This window comes from Colossoma macropomum, unplaced genomic scaffold, assembly GCF_904425465.1.
Source record: "Colossoma macropomum unplaced genomic scaffold, Colossoma_macropomum, whole genome shotgun sequence".
NCBI classification, from domain to species: Eukaryota; Metazoa; Chordata; class Actinopteri; order Characiformes; family Serrasalmidae; genus Colossoma; species Colossoma macropomum.
In genome coordinates, this window is record NW_023494799.1 from 24,990,462 (window position 1) to 25,016,136 (window position 25,675).

At 38.5% G+C, this 25,675-nt stretch overlaps 2 protein-coding genes across 2 annotated transcripts; one reads left to right on the forward strand and one right to left on the reverse strand.

The window, feature by feature from the left end:
- The first annotated feature begins 789 nt into the window (after positions 1 to 789).
- On the forward strand, positions 790 to 20,942 carry ubap1lb (ubiquitin associated protein 1-like b). The gene is made up of 6 exons (XM_036586627.1): positions 790 to 847; positions 4,849 to 4,996; positions 9,486 to 10,055; positions 13,599 to 13,790; positions 18,357 to 18,458; positions 19,366 to 20,942. Exons 2-6 carry the CDS (start codon positions 4,865 to 4,867, stop codon positions 19,498 to 19,500), a joined length of 1,131 nt encoding a protein of 376 aa, XP_036442520.1. The 5' UTR covers positions 790 to 847; positions 4,849 to 4,864; the 3' UTR covers positions 19,501 to 20,942.
- A 2,565-nt stretch (positions 20,943 to 23,507) lies between these two features.
- kbtbd13 (kelch repeat and BTB (POZ) domain containing 13) lies at positions 23,508 to 25,324 on the reverse strand. The gene has a single exon (XM_036587257.1). The coding sequence runs from the start codon at positions 25,241 to 25,243 to the stop codon at positions 23,729 to 23,731; it is 1,515 nt and encodes a 504-aa protein (XP_036443150.1). The 5' UTR covers positions 25,244 to 25,324; the 3' UTR covers positions 23,508 to 23,728.
- Positions 25,325 to 25,675: the final 351 nt, after the last annotated feature.

The following is a 25,675-nucleotide window of genomic DNA, read 5'->3' on the forward strand; positions in this document are numbered from 1 at the left end:
AGAATTTTTTTCCCATATTTCACTGGTGGTCTTGGATAGTAAAATGTCTATATTTGAGATGTCCCGGCCCCCGGTTCCTATTGCCACCACTGTAAAGAAATCTGAGTGTTCTCTAAAAATGAACCATTTCACACCAAACCACTCCGAATGACTCTGTTTACATCTCAACCACTGAAGACATGAAGATGTTTTAAATAATTAAATAAATTGGTGGAATTGCCCTTTAAATATACATTTGTAGTACATAAAGTGATTTTAAAAATGTTGTATTGTGTTAATTTATAGCACTGACATAATAGTCTGTTAGCATTCATTCAGTGCTATCTAAGTGCCCTGAAATCTAAGTTGAGTCATGATCAGTCTAAGAAGTTCTCCAGATTTAGTCACAATCCATGTTGACTAGCGAGCATTAGTGATTACACAAAGTCTTCTTTGAACTGTTTATGGTGGCCTTTGCTGGCCACACTGTGTGTTTACACGTGACCACTATGACACAGTGCTACTATTTACACACATATATATATATATATATATATATATATATATATATATATATATATATATATTTTATTGTTATTAGTCAAAGGAAAGTGTCTGTGAAAGGTCAATAAAGGTCATAAACTGTTTACAGTTCTTAAATTCTTCTTAATGTGATTGAGTACAGCTTGTGTGTGTGTGTCATAAGGTGTGATGCAGTCAGGTAAACAGCTGGTGTCGAGGTGTTACGTCAGCGGATTAGCAGAGCAGAGAGTGTTATCAGCGTAAGCAGGCGTGTCTGCTAGTCTTAAGACCGCCACAGCAACAGCCACAGCAACATTGTTCACACTCCAGCCCTGAGACCACACAGGTAGGCCATAAAAACTTTGCTGTTTGTTTTTGGTGAAGTTTGTTTTTCAAGTAAAGGTTTTCTTGCTGTTTTGCTTCACAGTGTGATTGGCTGAGAAGTTTTATGTAAGGTTTCATGTAAGCACAGAGGGCTTTTGGTTTGGGAAACAAAGTTTCAGTGTGCTGCCAGGCGGTAATACCATTTGACAAAGTCTGTCTATAAATGGTCCAGTTAGTCCACCAGGTGTTCTTATTTGTAACTCCGTCCAGACACTGCATATTAAAATGGATGAGTGGTGGTCTTACACATTCTAGTTTGGGCTCTAAAGTCATGCATAGCGTTTATGTAATGATTCCCTAAATGTAGACAGAAATGTGGTGCTGGGGAATAAATATTGAGCATAATTTTAAACATTTGCAAACTGTTTACAATCTGAGAATGAAGTAAGGCTTTGTCACAACAGGCCAGTGTTTCCTTTGGATGTTGCAGCTTGAAATTACTGTATTTTGGCTCCTTGTTTTTTAGCTGATCACTTGTGGATTGCAGAAGATCTGGCCAAAGCTGTTTTATCATTCTGAATTATCTACTAGACTGAGTTTCTTGTTATAGTGCAGGGGTCGGCAACATGCAGCTCTTTTACTGCCCTGTTGCAGCTCTACAGCAGAATTAGATTGAATGTTTAGATAAAAATAAAATAATCCTTCTTTGCAGTAAAATGAAGCTCTGCTGATCATTCAAACACAGTTTTAACAATAAATGGTCGAAAATGCTGGAGTTAATGTAGCCTATAACTGCAAATTCACTGACCTTTAACCCTGAAGTTTGGCGCGCTGACTGCTGGTCATCATAGCAACCCAAAGCACAGTTTCGCCTAACTAGATGCTAACAAAAAGGCAGAGATTTAAGACAAACAATAATATAACATAATTTGTAGACAAGCTGATTTATTTGCGTTTATAATCACTCCAGCTGGTTTCCTGATACGTTTAATCTGCAACAAGAAACTCTCAAACACTAAAACGTTGTGAAGCTGAAGTCGCTTCTCATACGCCAGCTTCTTGTTCTTTTTTTCCGTTCCAACTTAAATATGTGCAGCAGTTACATTCAGTTACATTTAAGGTGGAATGGAAAAATTCTAACAAGAAGCTGGTGAATCAGAAATGACTCCAGCCTCGTAAAAAGTCCAACGTTGAGGGACATTTTACAAGAAACTGTTCTACTTGTGAGGAAAAGTTTTCTGTCGGAGATGCGAGAAAACCGACTATAGCTGAGCTAAAGCTTAAAGCAGAACAAAGTAAGTCTGTGTTTTTTGTTGATATTATATTTTTAGCCTATACTAGTACATCAGCACATACTGAGACATATTTACAGCCAAGATGGTAAAATGGACATAAAATGTTGTGACTCCCATGGTTTGATTTTTATTTAAAGGACAAAATGGCTCTTCTTACTATTTGAGTTGCCGACCCCTGTTCTAGTGTGTCACTCAGAGGCCTCTGAATTAGACCACATTACAGCGATTTGATTGCAAGAAACTCTTGTATACATTAGTTGAAGACAAACACCATGTGACTTCTTGAACTTTCCCTTCTTCTGTCCTTCACAAGAAGGAGAACAACTTAAGAGCTTACCGGGCAGCTGGCAGCTAAGACCCAGACTTGGTTTTAAAGTCTAGAACCATCTGCTTCTGGTAATTTTCGAAGCAGCTCGTCAGAGAGCCCAGCCTGAGCAGATTTCCCCACATTCTGCCGTGAGCTTTGTGATGATGCTGGCCAGACGTCAGCACGGCTGCTCCAGCAGGTCAGCTGACTAAGTTCAAGCTGTCACTTTACTTTTCACATCTTGGAACTGGGACTGATGCTGATTCTAATGAGCTGAAATTTTAGAAAGGCAGTGATATCAGGCAGTAAATTTTATATGGTTAAACAGTAAAAAAAACTCCCTAAAGAGCCATGGATTTACATGTTATTTTGATTTCTTTCTCGAGTTGTCAGTATAGGTGTCGTTATTATGGTGAGATCTCAAGTTATTTATATGATTGTCACAACATAATAAATGCAGTTTTATGGAGATAACATTCGTTATGTTATGATAATTGAATAAATATCTGAAGAAAACAAATGAAAGTAATTCACCGTCACAGCAAAATGGAGGAGAATCCATCTACATTTAGGACTTCTGTTCAATGCTTCACTGACGGATGTTTCATCTAATATGATTGTCAGTTCTCAGTGATATTAACCTTAAAATATCACAAGTGAGTAACACTCTCAAACAAGTATATATATATATATATATATATACAGTATATACTGAACAGTTCTGTGCTTTAAGAACACGTCATGAGTCTGATGTAGACTTTTTCTTAGGATCTTTCTCAATAACTAATTTAAGAAAAGACTTAGGAAGGTATTGGAGAATGAGGCCCACTAATATCATCTAGTGTTTTTGGTCAAACAATATATTGATCCATGGAGCATTAAGATCAGCAGGCCAAGTGATATATTGATCAGAGGAACCTCAGTACCTTAATTAATATCTTAATTAAACCTGGGCTAAAAGTGAATCATTCTCTGAAATCTTAATTTCAACCAATTTTATGAATGATATTCAGTGGAATCTTAATATTGGCTGATTTGATCAGCCAAATGATACATTTGTCCATGGAAACTTAAGATACAGTCGTAGGCAAAAGTTTGGGCACCCTGGTCAAACAACGTGTTGTTGATTTTCTATGTGTAAATAAGTGAACACATCCTCTACAAAGAACACACTACTGCACATTTTAATGCACAATTACTGTTCGTTTGCTCAATTTAGCATATTGGGAAACATAAAATGTGGCCTGTGCAGAAGTCATGGCATATTTTTATAATTTATATTCAGCAAATAAATAGAAATGCTATGATAAATTTGCAGAAATACCGTATTTAAGTGTGTTCCCTGTAGAGGTTGTGCTTATTTTCACTTAGAAAATCAACAAAGTGTAAAATGTAATGGGTGTTCAAATTGGGAAATATGACAATATTTTATCATATTGTAATAAATTACAGCACAGTACACCCCATTAAGTTCTGAGCATGTCATGGATTTTGTCAGTATTTAATTACGAGGACAACATAATTAGTCCTATTTAATGTAATTAAGGTCTGCACAGTATGTGAAACATGAAATAAAGATGATTGAATTTATTATTTCTTTAATATTATTATTCAAATTATTATTCAAACTACTGGTGCATGCTGTCTGTTCTAATTTCTCAAGGTTTAGAAAAATGAAATATTGTGACATATTTTATGTATCAGGTCTCATATCAGAGGAGGAACCATCTCCAAATCTGATCCCAGACAGAGAAATGGCAGCTTCTCAGTATGTTGACATACTGCTTAGAGTGGGTGTGTTGCAGACAGTCAGATGGCCAAGGCTTCGTAATCTCTAATCCCTAATCCTCTGTACTCGTCCAGTATTGTGTAATAGAACAAACCAATATAGCAAGCAAGTTAAGAAGTAGACACTTAGACATGTAGGAGTTTCTGAGAAACATCAGAAAACCTCACCCTGGTTGGTTTCTCATTAAGAATATGAGGCACTTTACAGTGTTTTAAGGAAATCATGTGTTGAGTTTACCTTCCTCAAATGTGTACATCGTTTCCATGTAAACAAATTGTATTACATCAACACAATTGCTGCCAAAGGTAAACACTAAACTGTGTCGATGTAATATAGTAATAACTATTATTAATGTGCTCAAGAAGGACACATCTGAAACAAATGAACACCATGCATCACTTTTATTTTGGAACATAAGACATTTTCCAGTTTTTAGGACATCTCCATCAGCTGCTGTATGCTGGAAAAGGTAATGCATTAAAAAAGTGTTTATTCCTGTCGAAATGACATCCAGGTCTATAAATTCAACACTCAATGTTTTTTTCAGTTCAGTTTTCATCCAAATGTCCAAAAAAGGTCCCCACCAGACTTATTTGACCTTGGTCAATGGACTTTTAATTGTGTGTTTGCAGGCCAGTGACAGTGCGAATGGCTTGTCTGGATGAAATGCCCTTCAAAATCCCTCTGGGCTCCTTAGCAGAGGTCAAAGAGGAGGTGGAACTGGTCATGGCTCCAGAAATCACCCTGCCAGACTACCTGATGATCCTGCAGGAGACCGAGGTTGGAGAAACTAGAACTTAGTGTTCCACCTCAGGGTTGTCCAAACCCAAAGGAGCTTTCACAGTGACACAAGCTGCATGAGTCTTAGCACACACTTTTGTTTTGTGATCGAGCTCAGTGCAATGTGTACTACTGACTGCTTTAGAAGCACCAAAAGCAGATCTTTGTGTATATATATATATATATATATATATATATATATATATATATATATATATATATATATATATATATATATATATATATATATATTTTCTTCTGCTTTTCTCAATGTGCTTTGATGTGAAATGGTTCATTGTAGAGAAATGTACCAGCTTTACAGTGATGGTGATAGGAACCAGGAATCATGATGTTTATAACACCAATATAGCCTTTTTATTTACTGTCAGGTGTCTTCTGAGTTGTCATATGTGAGTTTGATGATTGTAAAATAGTGGAAAATCTGAAAAATCAGTTTTCTTTCTATTTTGCCTCGTAACACCCTGCATGTACCTTAACATCGCAAATGGATTTTCGACCAAAACGTTTTTGCAAAACTATCGTAAAACAGTGTCTCAGGCATCAGACTGCATATTTGTAACCATTTCATTTAAAATGTTGCTGTGAGAGAGCTTTTTTAGAGGCATTAATGTTTTCAGACACTCAGTTCCACTGTGAAGAATTCTACTTTTTATACCAAACCACTCTGAATGACTTTGTTAACACCTTAATCATTTAATTATGTAGAGCTTTTTTTAAAAAAATGGAGGAATTTCCCTTTAATTGTATAATATTGTTTAAAATCACTGCTTGCTTCCAACAATTCTGGCCTGTAGTGTACTTCAGCATCTAAAAGGCCATCTGTAAACAGCACCAGGACGTTTGGATTAGGGTTGTAAGAAAATCTTGTGGCCACAGCACTCTTACACTGAATTAGGCTTCAACACTGAAAGATGATGTTCTTGGCATGTTTTTTTCTGAAGATCTCAGATACTGTACTGCTACATCCAAAGTAGCTCTGACCTCAATGTAGGCTCAGTGTAATTGATCTAGAACATCTGCTGGCTCCAACAGTTTGTTCCTCTAATGTAATTATCCCTAAGAACTCTAGCAGCGTCATGGCAAAACACAGATGGATTACTCATCTGCGTGAAGGCATACCCACAAACTACCCTCCTACAGTACTGTGCATTTATTTAATTCCCACACAAAACAGCCATTAAGTTCACGTTACTGCTTTTTCAGCTTTAGAAAAATTAGAGAGCATTAACAGAAAATTACAAGAAGCCTTAATACATTAACATAATATCACATTTTTCAGTTTTTCAATATGGACACCATAGCAACTGCCTAGCAAGCGCTTAGCAACTGCTTAGCAACCTCTACGAAAACCATAACAACCGCCTAGCAACCGCTTAGAAACCACTACGGACACCATAGCAGCCGCTCAGCCACCGCTTATCAACCACATAGGACACTATAGAAACCACCTAGCAACCACTTAGCAATCACTTGGGTCACACCTAGCAACTGCTTTGCAACCTTTATGGACACCATAGCAACTGCTTAGCAACCACTTCAAACACCATAGCAGCCGCTTAGCAAACATTACGGACACCATAGCATCTACCTATCAACCGCCTAGCAACGACTTAGCAATCACTTCAGTCACAGTTGCAATCGCCTAGCAACTGCTTTACAACCACTATGGACATCATAGCAACTGCTTAGCAACCACTTGGCAACCACTCCGAAAACCATAGCAACCGCCTAGCAACCACTATGAAATCCAGGGCACCTGCCTAGCAACTGCTTAGCAAACACTACGGACACCATAGCATCACAGCAATTTGCAAGGGATATTTTTCCACACCTCCAAATCGGCCTGGGCAATATGACAATGTATACTATTATCGTGATAAATTATGTCACAAAACAGTATGTTTTTCTGAATATATCGTGTATATCATCAGTACTCCTAGAACACTGACCAACTGCCTGTTATATTATAAAAAGAGCAAAATTAGTTCAACTTTGCAACACAGGATGCCAAATATTAAATAAAAATCATTGTATTCAGTTTTTTATAGTATTTTTTTAAAAAAGGTTCTTTTTTCTCAGTTTCAACTGATTAGATTTTTGAAAAAAAATATATATTGTGACTTATTGTGTATGGTGAAAATCTCTTTAAGTATTATGATATTATTATTTTTAGTTTTAGAAGTTGATTGTATTTTCTGCTTCTGATGATCCAAATAATCCCACACACATTTAATTATGCTGAGGGCTGGGCTCTGTGGTGGTCAGCCCATTGTTCAGCTTCTTTGTTTTATGTGTCTGTCTCCTTTTCTCAGTGAGTCTTCTTGACAGCTACACATCCTTTCAGACCCATAGTGCTGAGTTGTCTTCTCACAGTGGAAGGATGGACAGAAACACCTGTAGATGTTTTCAGATCTGAAGCAGCTTGATTTTCTCCTCTCTCTCAGAGATGAAAGTTTTAAGTGTTGTTTATCTGATGGGGGCAGTTTTGGTGGTCTACCAGATCTTCCAGGTGGTTGTTAGAGTCCCGTTTTGTGTATATCTTACATCTGCTGGTGTGCAGCTGATAAAATGCTATGTTGTTACCTTAGAGGCCTATTTTCAGCATAGTTACGAAGTTGCTGTTACACAGAATTGTTTAATGTAATTACTCCTCAGAACATGAGGCTCAACTCAGTATCACGACACAAGACATTGTCCATAAAAAGACTGTTGGCTGACAACTAATGTTGACACTAGATAGCATTGGAGATCTGTTTGGACTAAATGGCAACAGCACTTAAAGTTCATATGATTGTGTTTTTTGGGCTGAAGGCTCTTACAGGGAAAGCAAGCCTTTCTCTGCCATTAATTTGAGTGGCGGCTATTGTTATCTGATCAGAAAAGAGCTCGCCGGAGCCTTTTATGGAAGTAGGCTGCGCAGTGTTTTGTTTCGGAGCTCACTCTTATTTGCCTTTGTCCATCCAGAACCAACATTTCGTACCTGCCTCGAAGCACATTTTTGCACAGTATTACTTTAAAGTGGAATGAATGGGCTGAAACGTGTTGCGTAATCTTTGGCTAGGGTAACGTTTACCGCATGCATGCCTGTTCAGCGAGGCCCTGTGATCTATCATGGTGATGAAAGCAAAAGAGAACTATAGCTGCTGTGGGATTCGCCTTGCATTACAGCGTTTACTTTCATGTTATGCTGTACGCTCTGGCATTTTGACAGCAGATTCACACAGGAAGCAACATGAGTTCATGAAACATTCCATTCACTGTTTAGAAGGCAGGATTCCTCATGAAACATCAACTATGCTTTGGGTGAACTTGAGATATAATTATAATGAAGGTCATTTTTGCTGTAGATTGGATGTCTAAGCAAACATCTAACAAGTTGTTCGTTTTTCATAGGATATTTCTGAGAAGATTAGATATAAGATTTGCCTGCATATGGATGGAGAAAGTCAAAGGAAAATAAGTAAACACAACCACATACAACACCTAGTAGACCACAAAGACTGTCCCCATCAGATAAATCAATCAATAAACCTTTATTTAAACTCAAAGTACGTTGAAGGTGACCCTCATTTGCAATATAGCTCAGCATTATACAAAACAAAGGGATTAGAAAGAGTAAAAATATTTTTTTTGTAGTGAAACATATAGCAAAGAAAATAAAATATGATGAAGAACTTATTATTTAAACAGTACATAAAAATAAAAATTAGGAACAATAAGGCAGATAACACAAATCAGGACAACCAGTTAAAATTATTATGCAGATTAGCAGTAACAAAAGAAAGTAACTAAAACTACTGAATAAGGTAAGAACTGAAACATAGAAAACAATTCTTACTAATAGTAAAGATAAAATAATAAAACTTAAAATAAAATAATAAAATAAATAATAAAATCTGCTTCAGATCTAAAAAAAATCCCAGGTGTTTCTGTCCATCCTTCCACTGTGAGAAGACAACTCAGTGCTATGGGTCTGAAAGGATATGTAGCTGTCAAGAAGAACCTCACTGAGAAAAGGAGACAGACACATCAAACAAAGAAGCTGAACAATGGGCTGACCACCCAAAAGTCCAGACCTCAGCATCACTGAATGTGTTTGGATTGAACGTCTTTGGAGGTGTGTCTGCAGATTTCTTTGAAAAACTGACAGTAAGTCTGCTGAAAAGAATGAACGCACAATAAATTTAAAGAATGGACACAATAAATAACTGAAAAATTATACTTAGTTCTTGAGGCTTCTGTGTCATTTTCTGATGTGATTTTTTTTCTGATGCTGAAAAATGCATACATGGCTGTTTTCACTGGTTTCAAGTTTTTGGTTTAGTAGTTGTCATTAATATTTATTGTCAGTCGTGATGGTGAAAAATGTCAATTATTTATTTATTTACATGACAATTTAGTTTAAACATTCTATTTCCCACTTGTTTTTTAATTGTTAACTGAAGTTCTTTGTCTCTTTCTCTGACAGTATGTGTTTAGCTTGGAGAAATGGGTTCTGACAGGCCTGCAGGGTGGCTATAGCAGTGCACCCCATCCCAATTCACCCTCCGGGATGTCCCCATCCTGTCCTCCGTACTGGATGATGTTCAGTAGTCCTCAAGAGAGCAGGCTAGCTAGCCGCTGGAGCAGCGACTTCTGGGAGCCAAACCCTCGGCCCCGCAGCCGGAGCCTGAACGCGGCTCACTACCGCGCTATGAAAGGTCAGGTGAAATTCACCATTTCTGACTCAGACGATGACGACTATAACGAGGAGGCTTCTTTCCCAGGGAACGAAGGATCAAAATGCAGCACTTCTTCAGGCTCAACAAGACAAGGGCCAGACGTAAAAGACCTGCACCCTCGCTGCTCCTCGAATTTCCTCAACCTGCCTTCGACCTGTGGCCTCTCTGCTCAGCGGCAGGTCAACTTCCGACAGACCTCGCTTTCAGACTCAAAACCTACAGGAAGTAACTTCAGAAGAAGCCAAAGCACAGAGTATAATGGCTCGCATCAGCACTCAGTCAGGCAGTTGGGACACCACTCCTCACGCACCGTACAGGTAAGAAAACCTCACCCTGTACAGTGCCAAAAAAAGTGATCCTGATTTCTTCTATTTTTGCATATTTATTTCAGATCTAAGACACAAACAACCTGAGTAAACATGAAAAGCAGTTTTTAAGTGATCATTTCATTTATTGAAGGAAAAGGTTATCCAACACCAGCTTGCCCTGGGAAAAATAATTACCCTGTTAGTTACTCAGTCAACTATATTTATCTGAATTTTGTTGATCACCATGCCATGTTGAAAAGAAACTGAGGAAAAGGTGAGAAAGACAGTTATTGAGATATATCAGTCTGGAAAGGGTTACAAAGCATTTTCGAAGGCTCTGGGACTCCAGCAAACCAAAATGAGAGCCATTATTTCCAAATGGAGAAAAGATTCACACTGTTCCCAGAAGTGACCAGCCTATCAAGATTCCTCCAAGAACAGGCAGTCACAACGGAACCCAGACGAACATCTAAGAAACTGCAGGCCTCGCTCACCTCAGATAAGGTCAGCATTCTTAATTCCACCATAAGACAGAGAATGGGCAAAAATGGTATCCTGCCATGAGATAGCTGCAAGCTAAAAATCACTAAGGAACATAAAGGCTCATCTCACATTTGCCAAAAAAAACCCACTCTGATGACCCCCAAGCCTTTTGAAAAAACGGCAGCAGCGCGACACATTAAAACACAATGCAGACACGGTCAAGAGCTTCAGTTAATGATTAATGATCACGTCAAACATCAGAATGGGGGAAAAATGTGATTTAAATGGCTTTGATCTGTGTAAGTTGTTAGTGCTAGACATGATTGTTTTATTTCAGAAACTGCTGAGTGAAATTGCAGAAACTCCTGAGATTTTCATGCACTAAAATAAAAAAGTTTTCACAGAGTAGTGCAAAAACAAAAAACATTCAGTGAGCAGCAGTTCTGTGGGAGGACAGAAGAGAATGGCTAGACTTTTTTGAGCTTAAGTGAAGGCTACAGTAACTCAAATAACCTCTTTACAATAGAGGTGATCAGAAAAGCATCTCTGAAAATTGAGGTGGATGGGCTACAACAGCAGGTTGCACTCCTGTATGCCAAGGACATCTGAGGAATCTGAGACAACAGTGGGCACAGGCTGACCCAAACTGGGCAGTTGAAGGTTTCCAGTTGAAGTTTTCCAATATAATAATGCACCAATTTGACAGCATACTTTTGTGGCCTCTCCAGTCACCAGATTTGAATCTAATACAGCACCTTTGACAGAACATGATAGAATGGGATATTCCCAGCATGGATGTGCAGCTGACAAGTCTGTAGCAGTTACATGATGCAGACATGCCAACATGGACCACAATCAGTGTTTCCAGCACCTTGTTGAAGACAAGACATGAAAGAATTCAGGCTGTTCTGAGGGCAAGTAGGGTCATACCTTTGAATGTGTTCTTAATGAAGTAGCTGGTCAGTACATAATATGCATAATAAAATGTGTGTTAAAAAAATGCATAATATAATGTAGGTTTCAAATAGCATACAGAGTCATTTTGAACACCTTTACACACCCACCATGCAGGTAAAAAACACATTGTCTACACTACTATATAATTTTTCTTCCATAGTTTTTCTATGCAGTCCACAAAATAATGCGCTATACAGAGTATATATATATTAGGCCTCAACTGATGTGTATAACCTACATTTTACTTTGTAGAACATAAGATATACGTAATATAGTATAGTATATGTTTAGAGTATACATAATGTAGACTTAAAATGGCGTGTAGTTCTAGTTCTTGTTATTTTATGGTTTCATATTTTGCTCAAATGAGTGAAATGATTGTTTCATTGTAGCCTATATTTTGTCTTTATGTCCTTTCAAGTCTGCCGTACATATTATGTGCACAATTCACTCTGATTCACTTATGCTCTTTATAGTCCTCTTTAAAGATGTGCTCAGAATGCAGACAGTAGGATATTTTATTCACCACAACTAACAGCCTTGGAGCTACTCAAACAGTCCAAAGCTGTTTCACCATTATTCCAAAGCTGTTTTAAATGTATTTCTTGCTGAAGTTAAAATGGAGGCTATTTATGGTATCGAATTAGACTTCAGGCAGCCAGTGTCATTCATACTGTTGACAGCTACTTTCACTATCAGTCTGCGTTTCTCAAATGTCCCTAAAGATGAAGTGGCTAAAAATATCCAGTGCAAAGTCTTTTCCTGGAAACTGCCCAAGCTGCAACAAGTTTGTTGGGATTAGCACATGGAATGGGCTGGTAAATGTCTTTCTCAGCAGAGCTACGTTTCAAGGTCAATCATGAGGTGATGGCATAAACCAGTTCGGTCAACTGTCGCTTTCAACCGTCGCTCAAACCTCCTCTGGCGTCAATATCAGCACAGAAACTGTGCACCGAGAGCATCATGGCATGGGTTTCCATGTCTTACATCACCAAGCACAAAGCCAAGCATTGGATGGAGTGGTGTAAAGCACACTTTTACTGTACTCTGGGGCAGTGGAATCGTGTTTTGTGCCGTGACAAATCACGCTTCTCTATCTGTCAGTCTGATGGATGAGTCTGGGTTTGGTGAAGGCCAGGAGAACATCACCTGCCTGACTGCATTGTGCCAGCTGTAAAGTTTGGTGGAGGAGGGATAATGACATGGGGTTGTTTTTCAGGGTTGGCCTAGACCCCTTAGTTCCAGTGAAGGGAAATCTTTATGCTTCAGCAAACCAAGACATTTTGGACATGCTTCCAACTTTGTGGGAACAGTTTGGGGAAGACCCTTTCCTGTTCCAACATGACTGAGCCCCAGTGCACAAAGCAAGCTCCATAAAGGCATGGCTGTGTGAGTTTGGTGTGGAAGAACTTGACTGGCCTGCACAGAGTCCTGACCTCAACCCCATCAAACACCTTTGGAATGAACAAGAACAGTGTTTGTGAGCCAGGCCCTCTCGTCCAACATCAGTGTCTGACCTCACAAATGCTCTTCTGGATGAATGGACAAAAATTCCCACAGACACACTCCAAAATCTTGTAGAAAGCTTCCCAGAAGAGTAAAAGCTGTTATAGCTGCAAAGGGGGACCAACTCCATATTAATAATAATTAATTGGTGATGAATTAATTTGTAAAAAAAATAATAAATTAAAATGTTTGTTTTTTTTAAATAATTTTGCAAAGGTCACGTTTTGTTCTAGCAAATAAACAGTAATTGTTCGTTTAAAAAGTGTGTTCTCTGTAGAGAATGTGTCCACTTAGTTTTTATATTTTATTTTTATTACATTTTTCGATCGATCTTTGTGATTTGTTTTATTATTATCATTATTATTACACTATTATTGTAACAAATAGTAGTAGTACTTTGAGACACTACTTTAGGAAGACTCATTAATGATAATGATGATCTCAAATATTTCTTGTTCTTGTTCATTTATGCAAAGTTTTAACAGCACATCATCATCCAGGCATTCTTCCCATGGTGATTTTCTCAGCAGCAGTGTACTGTTTCCTCTCTTCTCTGGGGATACTGATTTTTATAGGCTCTGTCGTTGTTTTTTTTTCCCCCTGTAGTTTTCAGACCTGCCCCTGGCCCCCTCGCAGCCGCTGGGTTCCCACGCTGCCTCCCAGGACTCCTCAGTGGAGCTGCTTTCAGCTCTCAGCCCTGAAGAGCAGCAGCTGCTGGAGGCTGTGACGGAGCGCGGCTACCCACTGCGCACGGCCATCATCGCCCTGCAGAAGACCGGCCAGCACAGTCTAGAGCAGGTCAGTGGGGGCGGGATAGCTAAGCTAGTGACTGTGACGGCACTATGAAATTTGAGTTCAGGCTTGGATGCAATACAGAGTCTCTCTTGGTCGTCCTTGAGCATGGTCAATATTTGCACCCACTTTGTCACTGGTGCAGTGTAACCAGACTGTAGCCTTGTGACTCCACTCAGGCACTGTGCACAATGTTCTTACACTTCTATGCACTTCAAGCTTATAGGAAAGTTTGCCCGTTTGGCCGCAATCTTGTGTCCAATCATTGAGACCAGGCTCCTACTTGAGTGGGTAGAGACTCATACTGAATACTGATAACCAGGCCAGCATTTCAAAAACATGCATGAAATCACAGGAAAAATCTCACAAAAATTAAATAATTTGGGCTTAAAATGTATTTTTCAGGTTATTCTGGTTACTGCATATGCACTTATCTCCACAACAAGGAAGATTTCACCTGTCCACAGAGAGTCTGGTGCATTTTGTTGCATGCAAAATAACCAATCACAGACTGTTGTTTAGGTGTGACTTGTAGGGCAATTTTTCAAAACCGTGCTACAACAAAAAACACTTCCACAGGAAACAAGTGTGCCGACAAACTCTTAAGGATATCATGCTTAAAAGCTACAGAGCAGGTTGTGTTTTCTATTGGACTGATAAAACCCGCTGCATGGAAATGCACCCACTAGGTTGTGCAAGTAACCAACCAGAATGCAACTAAGAAAATCCTCACAGTTTTGGCCAGCTCAACATGCATTAGATATCAGACTCTCCATCTATATCTGGGTGGAGCATCTGAGGCTGAGACTAGACCTTTCGGTGCTTTAGGTGCTTGTGTCTTTTTTTTGAAGAGCGGGACTTTCTGTAAAACAGCCGCCATACTGAATATTACGAATTATTCTGTTAAGACTTCATCCAGTGAACTGTCTCCCCTGTGTTTTACAGTGTCTCTGACTTCAGTATGTAGTTCTTGGATTTTGGTGCAGTAATCTCGCTTTAAGGCGAGGCAAGTTTATTTATATAGCACCTTTTATTCACTGCGGTTATTCAAAGTGCTTTACAGATGAGAAGATACAAAGATAATTCAAACTAAAATTACATTTATTTAAAACTACAACTAGTTGCATTTTCCACTTTGAGCACACTACTTCCACTTAAATTGACAAGTACACTAGGGAAGCGTGCTATCTGAGATAAAGCATAGCAACTTGCTTTGATCCAGTTGCATGGTAACACTGTTCCAAACCAAGGTTGTACATATATCAAAGGTTTGGACTCCATTACCCAGAATATCTTTGTGAACTTTTTTTTAACAGCAGTGTCCTTTCCCACCAATCCCACTGGGCATCCTTTGTGGCTTCCTTCTTTCCTTCCTACTTTCTTTCAGCCTTTTTTGAACCTTGGTCAATTATGCAATCATTAACCCATTACAGAGCAAAGACTATGGGTAACAGAAAGTGTGTCACAATACAATTTATAGTCCCAAAATGATATTTTATCATTTTTTAAAGGGCCTAAATCATGTATTTCTTTTTAATAAAAGAGTGATATAGTATGTAAGCATTGTTAAAGGTCCCTCCTCAGTTCATACAGTCCGTATATGAAAATTAAGCTGTAAAAATAGCCTGGTATCATAAAAATTAACACATTTACTTATATCTACCAATTTAGCCTGCAGCATTTTAACCCCTACTATTCATGCTGGTGTTATGAGGAGCATTTTGGCACAGACTGTTCTTTGAATGAGGTGCAACACAAGGCAGCCAATCAGACCATATCTCATTTACAAATATTAGTCTTAAAGTAACAGTAACCAAAAGAAAATCCAAAAATCAAATTTACAAAATTAACCCCAAATGTAGCTAATCGCTCGAGACATATTTGGACTCTTCTTTAATTTAGCGCTGAACTGGTGAGGCTAACATTGCTAACAAACAATAAAACTCAATAGTCACCCAAATCATTTCTGTAAAAATACATCACCAAAACTTCTTTTAACCCAAATAAAATCGCATCCAGGTCTTCATTAAGGTCATGCAGACTTGTTAATGTGATTTTTAATGCACAGTGTGACTTACTGTGAACTATAAAAATCAACAAGACTGGCATCCACTTAAGACAACAGAGTCTGTATTCACAAACCACCTCAGGAGTCGGGGTGCTAATCTATCAGTATCTGTGACAATGACCATCATAAACACTGAGGAATCTGATCCAAGAAAATATCAGCGCTGGTGTTGTCTGAAATGGCTGCCAGTAGTGGTGAAGTTTTGTTCATTTATATAGTTGACAGTAATAAATACTGTGTCCTAAATCATATTGACAAGTTGACGCAACATTAAAGACCTGGCTGCAGTTTGAGTTCTAGTGTAACATTATCCTCAAAGCTCTAGTTTTAAAGTAAAGAAGAAATATTTGGACACCAAACAGGTCTTGGCTGGTCAACAACTGATATAAGTGGAAAATTGGGTAAATTAGATTTTTCACCGAAGTGTACCTTTAAGATAAAGAGAGGCTGGAAAATACTATGTAAAAAATGGAATCATGACCATTTTGGGTGCATAAAAACACACAAATGCGATAAGTGGAGAAAACAAATGATAAACTCTAAGAAAAATGTACAACATGGCCCCTTTAACCATTAAAGCATCTAGAAAATATTTCCCCACTGCTACATATGTACAGGAATTTCAGGAATACGAGGTTATAACATGTCCCCTTTTTGACCTCACTGTGTCCAGCCTTTAAACGAAATGGTACAGAAAGTGCAAAAGCCTGTGTGATACATTTTTCTGGGGTGAGGACATGAGTTATGTAATGCCTGTCATTGCTGCCAGGTTTTTTTTTTATGTACCTACATTCTCCTGCACCATGCATTTCAATGCAGCCCCTCTGTATGGACATAACATCTGGTTCCAGCTACTTTAATCTGATTCTGGTCAAGATGAAGGGGAAAAATAACATGGTAAAAATAGATACCATATCCTCCTAAAGTTTCCACAACCTGCTCCTTGTAACTGGTTCTCAGCATCACAGAGCCTCTCTGAGATGAGTCAGGGGCAAAGCCAGTTAAAAAGATAAGGGCATATTAACAGTGTTACTAATATCATGTGGTTGATGTTACAGCAGCATTGATCTGGTTTTGAGATGCACGGGAAGGTGGAGTTTTAAAGGTGAATTCCACTGATTTTTCAAGAAGTCATTATAATTAATTCATTGAGATGCAATCAAAGTCATTCAGAGTGGTTTGATGTGAAACAGTTCATTGTAGAGAAATTTATCAACTCAGATTTCTTTATGGTGGTGCTGATAGGAACCAGGAGTCTCCATGACTACAACACAGATATAGCCATTTTATTAACTATCCAAAACCACCAGTGAACCTGCACATGTCTATTAAGTTTTTATACGTAATGTTAATGATGGTAAAATAGTGGTTAATCTGAAATGTTTTCTTTGGGAACGGTTTTGCCTTACATGGACCTCTCAGCCAGGAATGGATTAAAAATGTGCTTTAGGCCAAAATGTTATCTCAAAACCATCAAAAAACAGTGTCTCAGACATCAGACAGTGTATTCATAACCATTTCAGTGAGAGAGCTTTTAAAGGCATTAAAATCTTCAGATTTCTAGTTCCTATCACCACCACTGTTTCTCTAGAACAGAGCATTTCACACCAAACCACTTTAAATGAACCGCTTGTGTTTATATATTAACCCTTTACTAATGCAGGAACTTTGAAAAGTCGGTGGAGTTCCCCTTTCAGATCAAAAAGGGTTATAGCCGTTCAGGTGAGGCATGCAGAAAGACTCCCAGTATCAAAGCAGCGACTTTGATGTTAAGCACATTCAGAAGAGTTCAGAATCATGCGGAACAAACTGAATGAGAAGTCGTGAAATCTTAAAAGAGAAATCTTGATCTTCTATGAACTTTTAGACTCGGTGACCTCATGTGCAGTAGCCATAAAAGCCCAGATGACTCAAATATTGCTCAAAATAGTGGAGACATGCTGACTTAACTGCTAAATGAGCTGAAGGAAATTGGCTTTGGGATTCGGCTAAGTCGGCAGATATCTGGGAGCATGGGCTACTGCAAACCACCTTGAGCTGCGTTTTTTTGTGTATGAGATGGCTAAAAAATTCTTCTTCTTTTTCTTCTTCTTATGATTATTGTTATTAACAATAGCATAAAATGCTTATGCTGATTGATCAGACACACTCTCTCCTTCCACTAAAAGCTGGAGGCCTTATCACCACACCATCATACTTCTCACATTCCACACTGTTTCACTTCTCACATTCTCCTGTTTCATCCATCGTGATCCTTAATTATGGTTGCTCCAAACCTGGCTGATGAGCCAGCTTTCTTGTCTATATATATGTGTGTGTGAATTCATTGTCGAAAACAGTGTAGTTGACAGCAGCATCAGCTGAAACACTAAAACTCAAAGTCTGCCGAAGGGCTAAAGCTTTGCAAGAATCCACAAGCATTTAGTTAATATTACAGCAGTTGCATGTTCTTATGTAACTGTCGTTGCTGTGATATAACCAGACCTATGGATGTTCTCCTGTAGATCCTGAGTTACCTGGTGGCATGTGACCGGCTGTGTGAACTTGGCTATGATGAAGCTCAGGTGGAGGAAGCTCTGGAGATGTTTCAGAACTGTGAGACAAAGGTAATTGTCAGGCAGGTGTCCAAAATGACTTTGTAGCATATTGCATACTCTTTATGCTGAAGATGCTGCAAGATACTGCAATATATTTAAAATGCAATGGTGAATACATAATCTGATAATAAGGTTAACAAGGATTGGCCTGCACTGTTGCAATCATTTTGGTCAAGATGATTGGTCAAGATTCTTACAGTGCAGAGTAATAAGCATTGTGGTTGGTTAGAGGGCTAATTTGCACATTGCAGCCTTTTATGATATCAGTATTGCAAAGGCCAGTATTGCGACAACAATTAACAAAAGATCTGTTGTGCAGCCCTAAGACAAATAATTCAGAAACATGCTATTTATATATTCTAGTGATGTATTCTTTCTATTTATGTCATGTCATCAAATGCAAGACATCATAGCTAAACAGCAGCTTGAATCAGCTCTTTACCATTAGTTTACTGTCATGCAAAAGCTTGTATACCCCCTTCCAATTACATGGTTTGTTGATTTTCTAAATGAAAGTTGAATTTTTTCTGCCAATTTTAGGGCACAATTTTTTGAGTTTGACATATTGGACAAAAATAAAACATAAAATATAAAATGCCATAACATTTTATATAACAGGCAACATTTTATGTTTTTTCCTACTCAATATATTAAATTCAGCGAACAAGCAGTAAATGTGCATTAAAATGTGCAGTGTGTTCTCTATAGAGGATGTTTAAGCTTCTTTTCACCTAAAAAATAAAAAAATAAACAAAACGTCATTTGACCAGGGGCGCCAAAACATTTGCACATGGCTGTAGTATTATTTTGTGTCAGTAACCATGTCGTCAACATGTTTTTGTGTATGTTTTAGGCCTCAGGTATTAGATTTACAGGTTTTTGCCATTACTTTTACTAACATGTTGTTGTCTTTTAGGCCGAGGAGTTTCTTCACCTGCTCACACAGTTTCATGAGATGGGCTTTCAGCAGAACGCTATCAAAGAGGTGCTGCTTGTTCACGAGAACCACCGTGAGCGTGCCCTGGAAGAATTAATGACACGTGTAGCCTGACCAGATCAACCTAGCCATGTGTACATAGTTGTTGGCTTTGCTTAGGATTACAATCATCAGTATGAACTGTGGCCTTGATGGGAAAGCAAAGCTTCTTGATGTCCCTGATAGAAGCATGAAAGAAAAGAGCAGTGCAGCTTGTGGACACTTACAGAGAATATATGCTTTTTTGTTATTCCCTTATACAATACCATGATCATTCTAGTGGATATTAAACGTCTAAACACCCTTTTTGAAATTGTTTTTGTGATGTAAAGCCATAAATGAAGATAAATCATATCAGGTATTTTCCATCTTCAACTAGATCTTACAGTTGTCAAAATTCAAGAGAAAAGAAATAGAAAATTATTTAGAAAAATAACTGAAAATAAAAAACCTACAGTACACTGGTTACATAAGTGTGCAAATCCCCACAGCTGATACTTTGTTGAAGTACCTTTTACATTTATTACTGCAGTAATCTTTAAAAGTCTTTGTAAATCTTTCACACCTGGACTTTCATCCCACTCTTTCTTGTAAAAAAATTCAAGCTCCTTCAAATTGCCAGGTTATCTCCTGTGCACAGTCCAGTTTAGGTAATTTCACAGGTTTTCTGAGGGACATTCTGAGGCACTAATCTTCCTTTTTGATACCATTCCTTGGTGGTCGTGGATGTGGGGTTTGAATCATTATCATTATTATTGGAGCTGGTCATTATCCCATCCATCTATCTTGACTAGAACTGAAGAGAAGCAGCCCCAAAACATGATGCTCCCACCACCATGCTTCACAGTAGGTATGGTGTTCTTTAGTTGAAGAGCTGTGTTGTCGTTGTGTGATCTTACTAGATTCCGACCAAAAACTTTGTCAGATGGCGTGGATGATTTTTTGTGAATAATGGCTTCTACCCTAAAGCTCAAACTTATAATACGGGGGACAGCTGTCACATGTAAGGAGTGGCCAGGATTTGCCAAAAATTCCACCAGCTTTTTTGCTGTTAGCCTCAAAGTAGCCTTTTGATAACTTTTCTTTTTATCTTGTCATCAACTTTTGAAGGTTTTTCTGATCTTGGAAACATTTTTCCACACTTTGATGAGAGTCTTCACAGAGCTCTGTGGTGCATCCATTATTTTTGATATTCTTGTTTACCACTGTCCTGATCTGTACCTTTTAACGGTAAGGTTCTGTAGATGTTTTGTCAACTACACTTGTACCATAGCGATCTCAGAAGAATGTGATCAGGAAAATGGCAGGAACAGCTGATTTATTTATTTATTTATTTAGGTTCATCTGGATTACTTTCAATGATGGCAGATGTTTGCTGCTTATCTTCAGACATGATTTTGAACATAATTTGTTATCTCTGAACACAGCTGCAGGCCCCCATTATAAAAGGGTGTGAACATTTATGCAACCAGGTTGTTGTACTTCCATTTTTCTCTGGAAATGTGCTGTTGGTTGCAGTATCCCATTGCAAATTAAAAAACATCTGACCTGATTTATCTTCTAGCTTTACAGCACAAAAACCTGCAGTTTCAATAAGGATGTGTAGACCTTTTATATCCACTGTAAAAACCTTTACCACTGACATTTTATTTAACAATGTAAATTGTTAACTTATGTCTTAGAAATGCATTTCATCTGTTTACATGACTGAACCCTTCTAATTGTATGTTTTTATTATATAATGTATAATATGCTAATTTATTTATACAGTATGAGTGTATAGAATGTGTTATTTGATTTTACTCCATGCAACATGAGGGTATGTGTATTCTTTAAAGTGCACTGTCTGCATCCCTAAAGAAATGTCCTCAAATAACCCCTCTAATCACTCACTTCTTAAGATGGAGGATAACAATTAACTAATGGGCTGTTTTCCAAGGAATACTTGGCTGATAATGGAAGATTAAAGTAAATCTAAACAATGGCCGCTGTGTCTCCTCATTCTCCACCTCCAGAGCAGACTCACTTTAGAGAACAAATCTGCTGTCAGAAAGTTCAACAGCTCTCCTCATTTGTCAGGTTTGTAATATTTACAAAACTTCTTATATGGCCATGTTCTTATAGAATGTTTAAAAGTAAAAAAAAAAAGTCTTAGTGAATGGAGACTTGACAAAAGCTGTCTGGGCTGTTGATGGACTCCACATAGAAGAACGAGTGTTTTCTTTTGTGGCTTGTATTGTTTTGCCCCAGTGTTAACGATCTAATGACTAAACTCACTTCAGTTTCTGTAGAAACATGAGAGAACTTTCCTTTCTGTAGACATATGAGAAATACGATGGTTTTGAGATCTTAAGATATTCGTGATAATTTTTTTGGCCATCTTTCCTGCTCTGGCAGTCAGTTGTAACTGGCCTTTCATGACCTCATCCCTCTGGCATGAATGATTAAGAGATTTGAAACAGACAGAAATTTAGGACATTTTTTCTGCTCCCAGTAAAATTTTCTGTAACCGTGGAAACAAAACCTACATGCTCGTAGTACCTGGAGGTAATCTTTCATATCTTAATTATTTAGTTCAGTTCATTTTTAATTTCCAGTGGCCATTCCACTAGAGCAGGGGTCAGGTTTTCTTGCATCTCCAGCAGGAAACTCTGCAACTCTGCAAAAGTAGAATCGTTTCTTGTAAAAAGTCTCTCAACGTTCGTCTTTTTGCAAAGCTGAAGTCAGCTTCTCATCCACCAGCTTCTTGTTCGAATTTTCCTGTTCTACCTTAAAAGGTGCCTGAGGTGCCAGAATGTAGGCCTAACTATGGAACCATTTAAGCTGGAAGGGGAAATTTCAAACAAGAAGCTGGCGAATGAGAAGCAGACTTACTGTAAAGGAGGATTATTTTATTTTAACCTAAAAATCTAATTCTGCTGTGGAGCCACAACAGGGCGGTAAAAGAAGAGCCGCATGTTGCCGATCCCTGTGCTAGAAATGGAAATTGACTTTGATATTTTTAATAAATATAGTCAAATAAAATATGTCTTCCCCATAAATCTGTTATTAGAATAACTAGGACACGGTTGTCTCTATGTGTGTGCAATGTTGTGACTATGTTGAGCCGCTAGTGAGCAATGAGGGGGTGAAAGAGGAGGGGCGAGAATCCCCCACTGCGAAAACAATTCCTGTCTCTCCACTAAGACATACTGTGCTGAGATAATACAGACAGCACAACTACAGCTTTCTTCATATCAAAAATGTGTGTACAACTACTACAATTAAAATAGCATTTAAATACAATAAAAACAAGTAAGTGTAAGTAAGCACTTGATCTCTGTAAAACAAAGTCAAACACAAATTATGTTCCAGGGCACAATGATGATTTTGCTTCATTCTTATTCTAAGGCAGAAGTAAGTAATGATAAATCAAATGTTAATAATTATTTATCAACACTGTTTACTAGCTATTTCTGATGTCGATTACAATGCACGCTAGTTCTGAAGGGCAGCAGCTTTTCAGTATTTATATATATATATATATATATATATATATATATATATATATATATATATATATATATATATACACACATAATTTTAAGAGTTGTTGCAAGAAAACCTGAACACAAACTGAATTTGCAGAGATATTTTGCATTTCAAGAATGCAGCTCATTACAAAGGATTAAAGTGATGTTTCAAAAAATGTTCAGTTACAAAGATTTTGATTTACATACTTTCATACATACTGTATACACATGTATTTATGGACCATAGATATTTTTGCATGCATTTTGTGTATATATATATATATGAATGTGTGCTAAGCATGTATTTCATCTACTGCTATTTGACATTTGTCATTTTTGGGAATATGTAATATATTAATATGTAAACAAGGCAGTTTAATGTTTTGGATGCTCAGTTTTTGCTTTTTGACAATGGAGACTTGATTTCTGCAACATTTCATATACACAGTTTAAGTGAAGGACTTTCAAAATAGGCAGAAACACTGTGAAATGGGATTAAAATGTGTTTAATTGCATAAAATCAATTGATTTAAAGTTAATGAACTATCAGTGCTTTATTAGGATGAGAAAATAAGTGCAAACAAAAACTAGACACAGATGACATGGATGCAGTACACAATACACATTTGGAGCATTGCATTTTAGCATTTGCATTCTTTTTTGGCTCATTCAATTCAGCAATATAGTAGAAAGAACAGCGTCTGACCTGAGTCATGGAGGAAGTGTGTTATTTCAATAAATAATCACTTATTTAAGTCTGTAGACTAACCAAATGATTATATTTAAGTGAGTCAATCATAGCATTCTACAGAAGAGCTTGGAAGGTCAGAAGGGACTTCAAAATGTTGGCCACTGGTCAAATCTGGCTTTCCCAGAGGCTCTTTGCTTTTCTTTGGCAGTCTCAGGAGAAAAGTCCACATGGAGCCAATTCTTGGAAACCCCGTCATCTCTTTTTTCGTCCTCCATTTGTTGTCCTCAATGGAATACTCCACTGTCGCTCTACGATTCACTGTAAAAACAGAGTCGCCCCTTACCACTGCCGTGAACAAAGCCCCTTTGCTGTTCTCGTAGTGTCCCGGCATGGCTGTCCACTGACCTGTGGTCAGGTTGTAGGTGTCTATCATGCATCTCAAGAAGTCATCACATGGCCCATTCCTCATTACATACAAGCTGTCCCTGTGGGCCACTATGCAATGTCCATAACTTTGATGTCTTATGAGGGTGGTCACTAGAATCCACACGTCCTTGACTGGTAGGTATTCGTAAATCTCTGTGGCATCTTTAGGTTTCCAGAGACAGATGAAGATCCTACCCATGCTCTTGGTGCAAGGTACCGCCAATGCAGGTCTTGGAAGATGGGCAGAAAAGCTCCATGTGTCTGTGGAGATGGTATACTTTTCAACAGATGACATGGTGGTTCTTTCATACTCACCACCAAGTGCATAGAGGGAACCTTCGTATCCTACCAAGGTACAGTTATAACGAAGTTGTTGGGGACTAGAAAATGTGCTCCAGGTATCTGAGGCCACATCGTAGCAGAAGCCAGAGTCTATGACTTTATTGCTAATGTTGTACACACCACCAACAATGTAGAGCTTGTTATCCAGAACCGTAACCCCAGCCATGGTGGTGCTAGCATCAAGCGGTAGGTGAGTGAGGACTTTCCAGTCTTTCTCATCTTCATCGAGATAACAAACCGTCCTCATGAAATCCTGAAGGAGCTTGGTGCTGGGAGAATAAGTGCCGACCATAATGTATGTACTAGGAATGAGAGATTCAACGTAATCGATTAGTTCCTTTGGCAAACAACTCAGATGCTCCTTCAAGTCTTGATACATGTCACAAATAAACAAGGCTCCTCTCTTAAAAAGTTCCAACAAGCCATAAGTAGCAGCTGTGTGATACATGAGAAGGCAGTTATCGGAATTGATGATGTTTATGAGGTGCCGGACAAGAGGCTGCACCTGAAGGAAGGCGGCACACTCTATGGCTTTGAAGATGTCATCATCGCTCAGAATAGGTCTCTCACCATGTATCACCTGGAGTGCAACCAGAAAGCCACGAGCACTCACTGCTTGGAGGTGAATCTCCTCCTGCTGGCATTCCTTCATTCCTGATTGGAAAAGAGCCCGGAAGTATTCGCAGTTGTCTTTCAGGAGCGCTTTGTCCACTGTGAAAACGCTTCCTTCTATCCTAACTCTGACTGAAGGCTTCTCCACGACCAGACCTTCACAGACTTTTGCAGCTTCACATTCTGAGCCAGCACAGCTGCTGGGCTCCATCAAGCTGGTACAAGTGATTTTCATCTAGGTTTGCGGCAAACAGGAAATCTTTGACGGGATTCAGGGCACCTGGTACTTCATCGCAACAACGTCTCCTTCAGTGACAGCACTAACTGGGCTGCTGCACAGCCGCGAGAGATATATGCAGTTGACGGAGTGTCCACTGTTTGCGTTTCCATTAACAGCTACAAGAATAGAGCTGGCTATACATAGAAGCGAGAAGCATGGCAGCAGTGTCATACATTATGCCACAGTGGTAACAGAGACAGCTGAAAGAGAGTGTGGAGAAAGCAGAGGCAGGTCACTGAGGCTGTAAAGGGCAGCCATTCCCCTTGTGATTTATCACCTTTTGTTCTTGGTTGGATTTTGGAGCATGTAAATCTGATACCCACATCACAGAGCAGGTGCATTGCTTGGGGACACAACAATAGCATCACTGCCAGGGTCATGCTCTGG

Bases quoted from the DNA above. Each gene is read 5' to 3' on its own strand.
- ubap1lb (XM_036586627.1), top strand. From the start codon at position 4,865: ATGGCTTGTCTGGATGAAATGCCCTTCAAAATCCCTCTGGGCTCCTTA. The intron at 13,791-18,356 runs GTCAGTGGGGGC...GTTCTCCTGTAG, and splicing joins GCCAGCACAGTCTAGAGCAG to ATCCTGAGTTACCTGGTGGC. The intron at 18,459-19,365 runs GTAATTGTCAGG...GTTGTCTTTTAG, and splicing joins TTCAGAACTGTGAGACAAAG to GCCGAGGAGTTTCTTCACCT.
- kbtbd13 (XM_036587257.1), bottom strand. From the start codon at position 25,243: ATGAAAATCACTTGTACCAGCTTGATGGAGCCCAGCAGCTGTGCTGGC.